This window comes from Oryctolagus cuniculus, chromosome 5 (assembly GCF_051225735.1).
Source record: "Oryctolagus cuniculus isolate XC-2025 breed Fujian yellow rabbit chromosome 5, ASM5122573v1, whole genome shotgun sequence".
Lineage (NCBI taxonomy): Eukaryota > Metazoa > Chordata > Mammalia > Lagomorpha > Leporidae > Oryctolagus > Oryctolagus cuniculus.
The window spans coordinates 98,809,871-98,824,249 of NC_142871.1; the positions used below are offsets into that span (position 1 = coordinate 98,809,871).

A 14,379-nucleotide genomic window follows, 5' to 3' on the forward strand; every position below is an offset into this window, starting at 1 on the left:
GATTCCACTCCCATAAAGTTCCTGATCAGGGACCAGCGGCTTTCAAAGCCAGTGTCAAGAAGAGTGCCAGTCTGCGTGGAACAAAGTGCATGGTCTGTGCGGTCAGGACCCCATGAGTCTATGCCTGGGGCTTAGATGATCTGTGGGTCACATGCTGCTTCTCTGTAGTCAGCATGTCCTGAATGAGTACATGTGTTGTACTGGGCGCTGGATATAGTGCAAGGAAATAAAACAAGTTTATGGTGGGACTGGAGTCGGAATCAGCACACTTGAATTAGAAGAGTTAATGCATGTAGTATTAGTTTTAAAGACAGTAATGATCTGAGAGGACAGTGCAGTGTGAGCTGAACTAGACAGAGAAGGCTTCATGGAAGAAGTACCAAGCAGGAGGTCAGAATGGAAGGAACGTGGATTTCAGGTAGCAGGTGTAGTTCAAGTAAAGAGAAGTAGCAGGACTGAACATGGCAGACAGGAGCAGCTGGAGCACAGAGCTGCCTGGAGCTGCAGGTGTGATTGCGCAGCACTAGGAAATAAGGCTGTGCAGATCAACCAGGCCCAGGCCACTGCAAATCATCCCATATGAGCACCGGTTTGAGTCCCAGCTGTTCCACTTCCATTCCAGCTCCCTGCTAATGCACCTGGGGAAGCAGCAGAAGATGGGCCAATTGCTTGGGCCCCTGCACCCATGTGGGAGAGCAGTAGGAAGTTCCTGGCTCCTGGATTCGGAACGGCCCAGCTCCAGCTGGGGAGTGAACCAACGGATGGAAAATCTCTCACTCTGTCTCTCTCTCTCTCCCACTCTGTAAACTCTGCCTTTCAAAGAAATAAATAAAATCTTTTAAAAATACATTTCAGAATATTTGGGTACTTAAAGGAAAAAAAAAACATATGTTTCAAAAAGATTGATTTATTTATTTGAAAGGCAGAGTTACAGAGAGGGAAGGAAAGACAGAGAGATCTTCCATCCACAGATTCACTCCCCAAATGGCCACAACGTCCCGAGCTGGGCCAGGCAGAAACCTGGAGTCAAGAGCTTCCTCTAAGGACTTGGACAGTCTTTCTGCTGCTTCCCCAGGGGCTTCAGCAGGGAGCTGAATCAGAAGTAGAGCAGCTGGGAGGTGAACCAGCACCCCTATGGGCACCACAAGTAGCAGCTTAACCCACTACGCCAGAGCATTGGCCCCAAAGATTTTCTATCTTAAGCATTAAACCATCCTTATAGATTTTTGAGTAGGAAAGAGGTGACCTTGGGGCTGTCACTGTGGCATAGTGGGTAAAGCCACCGCCTGCAGTGCCAGCATCACATATGGACGCCAGTTCAAGTCCCGGCCCCGCTCCACTTCCGATCCTGCTCTCTGCTATGGCCTGGGAAAGCAGTACAAAATGACCCAAGTCCTTGGGTCCCTGCACCCATGTGGGAGACCCAGAAGAAGCTCCTAGCTCCCAGCTTTAGATCAGCACAACTCTGGCCATTGCGGCCATTTGGGGAGTGAAGCAGCAGATGGAAGACCTCTCTCTCTCTCTCTCTTTCTCTCTCTCTTTCTCTCTCTAACTCTGCCTTTCAAATAAATAAAATAAATCTTTTAAAAAAAAAAAAGTGGCCTAACAGAATTTTTGCTATTCAAATTAAAGTGTGTACAGTCTAAGAGTAGTTCAATCATATGTAAAATATCCGTGAACATGTTTATTCTGGTAGATTCTGTCTCTTGATTAGCTATTAGCTACTAGTGACATGAATATGTTCACTTTGTGAAAATTCAGAACATGTACCCTGATAGTTTATGTACTTTTGCAGATGTATATTATACTCAAAAAATATGTTACATGTATACCTTTGTGAACCCATGGATAATAAGGGAAATAGTAATTACCACCAGCTTGTCCATTGTCACACAGTTGTTAATGGTAGAGCTAAGTTAGGAATCTTCAGGTTTCCTGAAGACTGGTCTAATAGGACTTCTTTATAGAAAATGATAGTGCTTCTTTCTTTTTAAGGTAGTGCTTACTGAAGATCTCAGCTATAGTAGCCTTTCTGAATCTACATATATTCTTTATATATTGGAAAAATCAACAGGCCATTACCATTTCCCAAATATAGGCAGAAATTCATTGAAGATTTGCATCTAAAGAATGCTTCCCAGTGACTTTGAACAGCCCTGCCTTGACTGTTGAGAAACATTTTTTATTCATGCTACTTGTTGAACTCTTTACTTAACATAGAGTTAATCATATATGTATAAAGTTAATTGAAAATAGATCTTAGTTAAAAAATAAGAATGGGAATAAGTGAGGGAGGAGTAAGGGGGATAGGAGTATGAGTGGGAGGGCCGGCACAGTGGGAAGACCCTAAAGTTGTAATTATGAAATGTATGAAGTTTGTAACTGTAAAGCTGTATAGTTCTGCATACATTCCTATAGACTTATTTCTAAGGGTACAGTTTAAAAATTTACCATGGGATGCCAAATCCCCTTAAGCCGGGTGATAAAAATAGCATTTTAAGTGTTAAAGTGATCATGTGGATAGCATTAATTGTTAAAGTGATCATATAGATAAACGGTTTAAGTGTTTGGTAGTCATAAGAGGTAGAATTAAAAAGGAGCAAATGCTCCAACATGGGAAGCAGTCCATAAAGCATACTCATAGAAGGACAATTGCTTTAAGTAGCACTCTGACCTCAGAATCAGCACTTAAGGTGTTCTGGTCTAGCTGAAAAGCCCATGAGAGCATTTCAGGCATGGAAAGCTAAGACACTGTGGCAAAAAAAATGTCCCACAGAAGGACCTCAGTGGGTGAGACCCCCGTGGAAAGTGATCATCAAAGAAGGATGTACTTTTCTCTGAAAGGAGGAGAGAACTTCCACTTTGTTTATGGCATTGTCTAAGTACTGATGGAGTTTGTAGATTCAGAAGGCTCCCATAGATTAGGCAGCTCATTTCAAGAGCCTCCGGTGATCACTGACGTCACACATGAGAGTGTTAATTGTTAAGTTAACAACAGGAGTCACTCTGCACTAACTTCCCTTGCAGGACCTCTGTCCTCAAAGAGTTGTATTATGAGAGTTAATAGTAAAACTTGTTCTCAAAGATTTACTTCGTTTAAGTGTATTAAGTGGAGGATATGCTTATGTCTCATAGTTATGTCTAAGTGCTCACAAAAGATGTATAAGATGTATCATTCTTGGGTTCTTCTTTAAAGTTAATTAAGTTTCTCAAAAAAAAATGCTTATTAAAAAAAAGTGAAATCAACTTTGAGATGCAGTAACTTTGAACAGCCCTTGTCTCATCTGTTGAGGAATAGCTTTTTTTTTTTCATACAATTTGTTGAACTCTTTACTTAGTATAGAGTTAATCTTATGTATATAAAGTTAATTGAAAATAGATCTTAGTGAAAAATAAGACTGGTAATAGGAGAGGGAAGAGGAAGAGAGCTAGGAATGTGAGTTGGAGTGCAGGTATGGTGGGAAGAATCACTGTGTTACTAAAGTTGTACTTATGAAATGCATGAAGTTTGTATTCCTTAAATAAAGGGGTTTTTTGGGTTAAAAAAAAAAAAACAGAGTGCTTCTAGGGTCTGCGTCAGCAGCAAGGAGCCAGAGACATGTATGAAACCCACTCTGATATGGAACATGGGTGTCTTAACAATAGGTGAAACGCCTACCCCTAAAAATACCTTTATCTTCATACATACATACAAAGGCACACACACACACACATACTATATAGACTCAACTTGTCTACTTTTTTTTTTTTTTAAGATTTTTTTTATTTGAAAGACAGGTGCTAGAGAGTAGAAGAGACAGAGATCTTCCATCAGGCTGGCTCATTCCCCAAATGGCTGTTAAAAGCTAGCCCTGGGCCAGGCCAAAGGCAGGAACCAGGAACTCCTTCCAAATCTTCTACATGAGTACCAAGGGCCCAAGTACTTGAGCCATCCTCTGCTGCCTTCCCAGGCACCTTAATAGGAAACTGGATCAGAAGCAGAGCAGCCAGGACTAGAACTGAACTCCAGTATGGGATGCCAGCATTGCAGATGGCACCTTAGATCACTGAGCCACAGTGCCAGCCCTCACCTTACCTACTTCTGGGACAGTGGGCAAACATTTATATAATAAGAAAAAGTTCCTGTCTCTCTTATAGCCTCCTTCTCTTTTTCTTTTACCGCCCCTTCACTCTGGTCTGTAGGGTGTTCCCCAATAAACCCTTTCCCTTACTCTGGTGTCCGGTGTGTTTTGCAACGGCTAACATTAATATATAACGCTTGTGCCCCCTACTTCTTTTTTCTTAAAGTGTATAAGTTTGTAATGTGGCAAAAATAATATATGAATTACATAAAATATATATATAAATTTCCTTTTATCTTTGCTATAAAGAAACTATTTCTCCAAAGGAAAAATCATGGCTGTCATGGACAAATTTATTCAATTAAAGACTGATAATGGGCCCACCTGAAAAAAAAAGTGTAATTAATTTAACATATTACAAATTCAATATGTTCCCATATCTATAACAGTATGCTACAAATATACACATATAGAAAAAATAATTAGGATGTTTACCAAAATGTTAATGATTATCCCTATGATTATCCCTATGATTATCACCTTTGACAACTTTTTTCATTTTTATTTTTTTATTTTTTTTTTTTGTCAGCCAGAGTTAGAGAGAGAGAGAGAGAGAGAGGTCTTCCTTCCGTTGGTTCACCCCCCAAGTGGCCGCTACGGCCAGCACGTTGCGGCTGGCGTGCTGTGTTGATCCGAAGCCAGGAGCCAGGTGCTTCTCCTGGTCTCCCATGCGGGTGCAGGGCCCAAGGACCTAGGCCATCCTCCACTGCACTCCCTGGCCACAGCAGAGAGCTGGACTGGAAGAGGAGCAACCGGGACAGAATCCGGTGTCCCAACTAGGACTAGAACCTGGTGTGCCAGCGCTTTCAAGGTGGAGGATTAGCCTAGTGAGCCGCGGCGCCGGCCCTGACAACTTTTTTGAAAGACATTTATTTATTTGAAAGAGTTACAGAGAAAAAGGGAGAGAGACAGATATTCCATCTCCTGGTTCACTCCCCAGATGGCCATCCACTCGTTCTTTCTCCAGATACCCACAACAGATAGAGCTGTGCCAAGCTGAAGCCAGAAGAAGCCTCATCTGAGTCTCCTACATGGGTGGCATGGACCTAAACACTTGGGCCATATTTGCTGCTTTTCCCAGGCCATGAGCAGGGAGCTAGATTGGAAGTGGAGTAGTTAGGACATGAACTAGCCCTCGTATGGGATGCCTGCATCACGGGTGGCAACTTTCCACTGCACCACAACACTGGCCCCACCTTTGGTAGTTTTAAGCTGGGCAAGTGTTTGGTGTAACCGTTAAGATATGCCTTTTGCAATGCCCTGGATTCAAATTCTGACTCTGTTTCTAAATCCAGCTACCTAGTAATGTGTACCCTGGGAGGCAGAAGGTGATGACTCGTTCTTGGGTACCTGCAGGCCTCAAAGGAGACTCACATTGGAGTTTCAGGCTCCTGGCTTCAACCTGACCCCGCTCTATCTGTTGTGGGTATTTGGAGAATGAACAAGTGCATAGAAGATCTCTCAGTCTCTCTCTAATATTTTTCTATATCACTATAAAAGGGAACATCTTATTGGCAATGTTCTTCTATGTAATGTTAAAATAATAATTAATTATTGATATTGAAGTTTTTCCTGTTATTGGCCATGTTCTTCTAAGTAATGTTAAAATAATAATTATTAAAATGCAATTTTTTTACCAGCTGAATATTAAACCCCACGTAAGTAGGACATTAATTGGACATAAGATTTCACAAGAATACAACATGGAGCTGGAAGATGTATCTATTGAAAGAAGCTTCTTAATGTGTAACACAGTGATAATTTCTATGAAAATATTTCCACAGGTATGCTGGTATCCTCCTCGGCATCACAAATACATTTGCCACTATTCCGGGAATGATTGGGCCCGTCATTGCTAAAAGTCTGACCCCTAATGTAAGTAGACAGTTTGCTTATAAACTTCAAAGGTTTGAGAGCTTCCCATCTGTCAAAGTTGAATATACAAGGGAAATTCAAAAAGTTCGATGAAAAACGGAAATAAAAGGTAAATTTGTTGTGACACAAAAAAAGACTTTGAAATCCATACATGTTTTTTTCATAGCATACATATTCCATAAACTTTATGAAAACCCTCTCATATGCATTGATTTTGAAATTTTTTTACACAATAAGTTTATCTTTTAATTCAGTTTTCCACAGAATTTTCTGAAGTATTTAAAAATTCTGAATATTTTTTTAATTTGCTTTATTTATTTGAAAGTCAGAGTCACAGAGAGAGGTGGCAAGAGAGAGATCTTCCATCTGCTGATTGATTCCCCCAAATGGCTGCAACAATAAGGATGAAGCCAGGAGCTTCCTCCAGGTCTCCACATGGTGCAGGGGCCCAAGGACTTGGGCCATCTTTGGCTGCTTTCCCAGGAATGTGAGTGGGGAGCTAAGCCAGAAGTAGAGCAGCTGGGACACGAACCTGCACCCATATGGGATGCCAGCATCACAGGCGGCAGCTTAACCCTGCTATGCCACAGTGCCAGCCCCACTTCTGAAATTCTTCATCGTAACCAAAAACTAAATGCCTTAATGTTGAGAAAGTAAACTGTTTTCAACACTCTTTTTACTTTAGACAGAACAATAGAACTAAGTTAATTGAGGATCTTAAAGCTAAAATCACACCTATAGTTAAAATTTATGGTATTTTATCAATTAATGTGTGTGTTTGGACACATAAAAGTCATCAATGTAAAATTACTCAAAAAGCAGACCCACGAAGGTGAGGTGTCAGAAAATTACATGAGAGTGAGTGGGAACAGCTGAATAAATGGGGACTGTTTAGAGGCCCAGGGAACCTGGGAAGACCTGAAATTTGTCCTCACATATTTGAAGGGCTGCCAAGCAAAAGATGGTGCCTTGATCTCTGCGCCTCTGCACAGATGGAGAGAAGTTATGCGGAGACTTGGGAAATTTCCTGTTCAAAGCTGTTACCTTATAGAATGGGATGTCTGGTGAGTTAGGAAGCCCTGAAATAGTCAGACATTTATTCAAGCATTTCTAGAGTACATATTAGGATGCTAAATAACGAGGATCCAAAGACAAAAAGAGATTACATGTTAGCAGTGAAGTACAGTGTGACAGAGGCTGCCGAGGGCAATGTGTGCGGAGTGCTGTGAACAGAGGAGAAACACCTGTCTGCTCCAGGCGTACAAGTAGCATGGTAAGGGCCAGGCACACAGGCCTCCACATGGGCACTGAGCCCTTGGAGGCTGGGTACCCTTCCGGAAGCTGGAAGGCAGCCCCAGGGCCAGATGAATAAGCAGAGGACTTTGAAAGGGTGCCTGTGCTACATAAGAACTCAAAATAGGGGCCGGCGCCATGGCTCACTAGGCTAATCCTCTGCCTGCAGTGCTGGCACCCCGGGTTCTAGTCCTGACTGGGGCGCGGGATTCTGTGCCAGTAGCTCCTCTTCCAATCTAGCTCTCTGCTGTTGCCCGGGAGGGCAGTGGAGGATGGCCCAAGTGCTTGGGTCCCTGCACCCACATGGGAGACCAGGAGAAAGTACGTGGCTCCTGGCTTCGGATCGGCACAGCACCAACCATGGCAGCCATTAGGGGAGTGAACCAATGGAAGGAAGACCTCTCTCTCTGTCTCTCACTGTCTAACACTGCCTGGCAAAAAAAAAAAAAAAAAAAAAAAAAATAGGGGTGGACATTTGGCCTAGCTGTTGGGATGGCCAAAGTCCATATCAGAGTGCCTGAGTCCACTCCTGATTCCAGCGTCCTACTAATGTGTACCCTGGAAGGTAGGAGGTGATGATGGCTCAAGTGATTGGGTCCCTGCCACCCCCACGGCAGACCTGGATTGAGTTCCTGGCTTCTGGCTTTAGCCTGGCCCAGCCCTGGCCATTGTGGACATTTGGAGAGTGAACCAGTGGATGGGGGAGCTCTCTTTTCCCTGCATGTATGCTCGCTAGCGCTCTCTCTCTCTCTCTCTGTCTCTCTCTGTCTCCCTCTCAAATAATAAAGATTTTTAAAAACCAGAATAAACTGATGTCAGAGGCCCCTTCCAACTCCAGTTTTCTTCTGTTTAAAATACTAAAGGAGTGGTGGAATATATTCTTTAAGAAATTAACCTCTAAAAGAGACTTTATTTTTTTCTGTTTTGCCTGTGTAATCAAATTAATAACTTGTCTAGTTCTTGGAATTTCAACATATGTTTACAGATTTTCTTAACTACCAAACAGACTGATTTCAGACGTACATATTCACCACAGATAATGTTCCTATCTCTCCTCCGTTCTCACCATTTCTGATGCCTTACTTAAGTGGCCCTGCACCTCCATGCTACTACTTTCTCTCACTTAATATGAAGGGCTGTCACATAACGGTTTGGGAGGCTTTTTCTTTCTTTCTTTCTTTCCTTCTTTCTTTCCTTCCTTCCTTCCTTCCTTTTTCTTTTTCTTTTTTTTCTCTTTCTTTTTCTTTTTTGCATAAGGTTTTTCCCTAAAGTTCTGTATCTCACTATCAACACATTAGAAATGTTTAACTTTCTCTTCTTGGAGTAGTGTGGCAGCACAAGAACCTAAGTCAACACAGTACCATGTATTGCTTTCACGTATTACTGATAATCCTAGCACACCTGTTACCTAGGGTAACGTGGATTCCTGAATTAAAGTCTTGAATGTTTGTCAAGTAGAATACTGAGCTGCTTTTGGGTATGTTATATAGCATTTGTTTCATGTTATTAAAGAGAAAACAAATGTGCCAGCACCATGGCTCACTAGGCTAACTCTGCCTGCGGTGCCGGCACACCACATTCTAGTCCCGGTCAGGGCACCGGATTCTGTCCCGGTTGCCCCTCTTCCAGGCCAACTCTCTGCTGTGGCCTGGGAGTGCAGTGGAGGATGGCCCAAGTGCTTGGGCCCTGCACCTGCATGGGAGACCAGGAGAAGCACCTGGCTCCTGGCTGAGGATCAGCGCGGTGCGCTGGCCACAGCGCGCCGGCTACAGCGGCCATTGAAGGGTGAACCAATGGTAAAGGAAGACCTTTCTCTCTGTCTCTCTCTCTCACTGCCCACTCTGCCTGTCAAAAAAAAAAAAAAAAAAAAGAGAGAGAGAGAGAGAGAGAAAATAAATGCTTGCCTTTACAGTTGTAATTGTTTGCAGTTATAATCTGCACTGCCTCCAAAACTCTGTAGAATGGGTCAGAGTATAAATAAATAATGAAATAATTGAAATTCAAAGTGTATCTGAGGTTCAGTTTTGTTATAAACAAAGCAGCATTCTCTAAAAACTGGTAGAATTTTTCAACAAACTGGGAGCTGTGAGAGATTTCTGGTACAACTGATTGATTTTAAGTCACTCATTGCCTGCTAGTAACAAGGGCGCATTATTTTATCCTGTAGCCCACACAGAGCAGCTCTGTCTTAGGAATCCTGAGAAGCTGCCTGAAACATTTCTTTCTGGAATAACATGTAATTATTGACAGACTCATTCCCGAGAATGGTGACACATCATTAGCATGTCTGAATTTTAGTCACTAACAGTTAAGATGGGTTTCTAACATTCTTGTTTTTTTGTTTTAAGATTTGCTTATTGGCCAGCACCGCAGCTCAATAGGCTAATCCTCCACCTAGCGGTGCCAGCACACCGGGTTCTAGTCCCGGTCTAGTCCCGGTCGGGGCGCCGGATTCTTTCCCTGTTGCTCCTCTTCCAGGCCAGCTCTCTGCTGTGGCCCGGGAAGGCAGTGGAGGATGGCCCAGGTGCTTGGGCGCCTGCACCCATGTGGGAGACAAGGAAAAAGCGCCTGGCTAGTGGCTTCAGATCAGTGCAGTGCGCCGGCCACAGCGCGCCAGCCGTGGCAGCCATTGGAGGGTAAACCAACGGCAAAAGGAAGACCTTTCTCTCTGTCTCTCTGTCTCTCTCTCTCACTATCCACTCTGCCTGTCAAAAAAAAAAAAAAAATTGCTTATTTATTTAAAAGTCAAAGTTACACAGAAAGTGGAAGAAACAAAGAGGGAGAGATTGATTTTCCATCCACTGGTTCACTCCCCAAATGATCACAGCAGCCAAGGCTGAGTCAGGCAGCAGCCAGGAGCCAAGGAGCTGCTTCCAGGTCTCCCTCCTGGATGCAGGGGCCCCAGCACTTGGGCCCTCCTCCACTGCTCTCCCAGGCACATTAGCAGGGAGCTGGATCAGAATCAGAGCGGCCGGGACTGAAACAGTGCTCATATGGGGTGCTGACATTGCAGATGGCAGCTTAACCTGCTGCAGCACAATGCTGGCCCCTCTAAGAGCCTTTTGTGACTTAAATATGTCAGTCTCAGACAAGTAGAAAAATCGCAGCATGCCACTTTATTTCTCCAGGTTTTTCTTTTATTTCCAAAATGACCTCTTTCTGGCTTCTTAGTCCCTTCTCTTTTTCTTCCTCATTGCCTGTGTTTTACTGTTTTGTTTTGTTTTTTCTTTTTAATGCTGCAGAGGTAGCTTTCTCACTAGATAAATTATAAAACTCCGAGAAAGGATTGTTGGGAGAAGTCACGTGACCCAGGGATTTAGCGAACTGATGTTTTTATGTTACTGGATTATACACTGAGTGATCATTGCTCTCTATAGACAGATGTCACCCATCTTCAGCTTTGTGTGCCACTGAGGGTCTTTCACCCTGGCCGGGCCTCCCTCTGATATCCGAGACCCTCAAACCTGCACTTCAGTGTCCATCTCAATTCCTCCTGACTTGATCAGCCTGACTCCTCGCACCTGAGATTTCAGGCGATGGCACACAGGCATAACTTCCCTAATAACACATGATTGAGGGACACCCCACACCTGTTGCTTTCAGTGAACTTTTCATTGAAACATAATGTATTTTTAGGAGGCACAAATCCTTTAAGTATAGAACTAAATGGATTTGCGCAATATGAATATATCTGTGTCACCAGCACTTAATATTCCCCAGGGACCCTTCCCCCCATTCCTCCCTCATCCCCACAAGGGGAACCACTACCCTGCCTTTCAACACCGTGGTTAGTTTTGACTGATTTTGAGCTTCATATAAATGGAATCATTCAGAATGTACTCTTTTCGTATAGCTTCTTGGGCTGAACATATTTTATTTGTGTTGTAGCTTTTTTCATTCTCGTTGCTGTGAAATAGTGCAGTGAACAGATTACACTACAGTTCTGCTGACGAGCATGTGGGTTGTTTCAAGCATGGGGCTTTTCTGAAGAGTGATTCTGCTGTTACTGGTTTTCGTAAAGTGGACTACAGACAGTTGTCTTACTTGCGTTTTTTTTCTTTCTCTGTAGAACACCATTAGAGAATGGCAAATTGTTTTCTGTATCGCTGCTGCTATTAATGTATTTGGTGCCATTTTCTTTACACTGTTCGCCAAAGGTGAAGTGCAAAACTGGGCGCTCGATAATCACCATGGACACGGACACTGAAGGAACCAATAAATAATCCTGCCTGTATTAATGTATGCTTATTTATCATGTAACCAAAAGTGCCTTTGATATTTTTAATAAGTGAGCATTCTAAATACCAAAAAATTATACTTGTATTAAGTGTTTAAGGCTTATAATCATGAAATGTCACTAGTTCCCAGATTAGCAAATTAGTGATTATAATGATTAATAATATATGTGCTGGACCTTATACGTTAGGTTCACACACCTGGCTGCAAGTCAAGCAACATGAAGTAAGGGACTTCTACTTATTTTTAAGGGCCATACAAAAGGGAATGAGCTGAAATGGACTCCTACCCCCTGATACCTTTGCTTAATTGAACTACATAATAATTCTCAGTTTCTGCTGAGCACCTGTTTTCGTCTACTTTCTGTGTACAAATTATTTTATATCAGCTCCCCTGACACTTAGGTGTCAAACTTGCGCACCAGGGAGCTGCCAGCCACTGCATAATCCACCCTGGCAACTGGACTGAGGGAAGCTTGCCCAGGCAGCTGCCAGGCATTCCCTCCCTGGCTTCAGGGACCACATGCCCAGCATCCATCAGAGGCACGCTCCAAACCCAGGGTCGGCGCCAAGTCTTAGAGTGGTGTCCTTCCTTCCTTCCAGGGCAGGTCACGTGCAGACAGAGCCCTGAGACGGCAGGAGCAGTGAGATCCGCAGCTCCAATCTTACTGTACCTCAACTCTCCCTTCCCAACACACTTGGCGTGTAACCTTCAAAAGAAAACTGATACCCGATAAGTCGCAAATATCATCTTTGCCTAAAACTGCTTTCACATGGAGCAGAATGTAAATTTCCCATTTCTGTGGGTTTTTTTTTTTTTTTGAGCTATGCTGGAATTTTTTTTTTAATTTTTTACTCAATTTTTTTTGTGATCTGTCTTTATATAAGCTTCTGTTTGCAGTTTAAATTTAAAGTGACTTTTAAAGGCCATATCACCCAAGACCACTGTAATCATCTTTATCACTGGTTTCTGAAATCATGTTTTCCCAGGTTTTTTTCTGGACTGTCTTCTGGTGGTTTGTGAGCATTTTGGGATTTAAAACTTGATTTATATTGTGTTGTGTTTGTTCCACACTTCCTGTAACCTTTTAACTAAAACTGTTCAGTGTAACATGATGTGAATACATTTGTGTAAATTTATCTTCAAATTTGTAAATAGCTTTAAGTTGCTCTGGTGATACTTGTTTTATAAATCATCAAAATAAACCTTTTTCGCATTGATTTTTGGATCTAGTTGTTTTGTGATGGTCTTTTTTTAAATGTTGATTTGTTTTATTTTCATCTCTTTGAAAGGCAGGGCAACAGAGAAAGAAGGGAGATTTTCCATGTGCTGGCTTAGTCCCCAAATGGCCACAAGAGCTAGGGCTGAGCCAGCCTGAAGTCAGAGCCTAGCTGAAGCTCCATCCAGGCCTCCCACATGGGTGGTGGGGGCCAAGCACTTGAGCCACCATCTGCCACTTCCCAGGATGCATCAGCAGGAAGCTGGAGAAGTGGTGCCAGGACTCGAACAGGCACTCTGATAGGAGATACAGCATCCCAAGCAGGGGCTTAACCCACTACACCACAGTGCCTCCCCTTTGGTATTTTCCAGTGTCCACACTGACAGTTTTACACCTTTTCTGTGTCTTCTTCAAGCTACTGGTAGACTTCTGCACGGTCTCTGCCACCACCGGGCTGAGGAGACAAGGCCGTCCGTCTAAGTGAAATAGCAACAGAAGTCTCCATTGCCAGCCACCTGCCTGTCCTAGCTTAGAAAAAGGGTCCACTCTTCCTCCCAAAGCAGATACCTACATCACTGGCTCTCTTCTGTCTGCCTCCTCTAAGAACGTGCTTCAGTTGTTCCCCTCTAAGTTGCTTCTTCAGTCTCCCAGTCGTCTTCTATCTCAGACACACAAGTCTTCTCTAACTGTTAAACAAAGACGAGGGGCAGGTATTTGGTGCAGTGGTTAAGACACTGCTTGAAATGCCTGCATCCTATATTGGAGTGTCCTGAGTTTGAGTCCAGACTCCACTCCCGATTCCAGCTCCTGTTACTGTGCACCCTGGGAGGCAGCCCGTGATAGTTCAAGTACTTAGGGCCCTGCCACCCACATGGAAGACATGGATTGAGTTCCTGGCTCCTGGCTCAGCCTGATCTATTGCAGGCATCTGGGGAGTGAACCAGCCAGTGGGAGATTCTCTCTTTGTGTGTGTGTATATCTCTTTATCTCTCTCTCTGTGTCTGTTTTTCTGCCTTTTGAATAAACAAATAAAAGTGTGTTTTAAAAGATGAAAGTCTCCTGTGGACATGAAAACATATGAGAGTTCTTACATAAGTTCACGGAAGTGTGTATTATGAAAAGACTACCAGGCCAGTGCCGTGGCTCACTTGGTTAATCCTCCGCCTGCAGTGCCGGTGGCGCCGGCATCCCATGTGGGCACCTGGTTCTAGTCCTGGTTGCTCCTCTTCCAGTCCAGCTCTCTGCTGTGGCCCAGGAGGGCAGTAGAGGATGGCCCGGGTGCTTGGGTCCCTGCACCTGCGTGGAAGACCAGGAAGGGGCACCTGGCTCCTGGCTTCGGATCAGCATAGCTCTGGCCGTAGCGGCCATTTGGGGGGTGAACCAGCAGAATGAAGACCTTTCTCTCTGTCTCTCTCTCTCTCTCACTGTCTAACTCTGTCAAAAAAAAAAAAAAAAAAAAAAAAAAAAAAAAAAAAAGACTACCCAGATCTCAATTTGCACCAAAATAAACTTACCTTTTAATTCCATTCATCCGTGAACTTTCTGAAGTGCCCACATATATACAGAATATCTGTAGAATAATACTCAGAAACTGGAAAGAGCACGTTTCCTCTAGAGAGAGGAATCAGGCAACCA

The 14,379-nt window shown here is 43.4% G+C and overlaps 1 protein-coding gene across 4 annotated transcripts in view; it reads left to right on the top strand.

Annotated features, from left to right (window-relative positions):
• SLC17A5 (solute carrier family 17 member 5) overlaps positions 1–12,745 on the top strand; it is a 58,289-nt gene extending 45,544 nt beyond the window's left edge. For 2 of the 4 annotated variants that reach the window (XM_089332343.1, XM_017344781.4), the window contains 2 exons: positions 5,906–5,996; positions 11,359–12,745. In XM_089332343.1, coding sequence (XP_089188469.1) covers positions 5,906–5,996; positions 11,359–11,496 — 229 coding nt within the window. In that variant the 3' untranslated portion in view covers positions 11,497–12,745. 4 annotated transcript variants of the gene reach the window in all.
• The last annotated feature ends 1,634 nt before the right edge of the window (positions 12,746–14,379 follow it).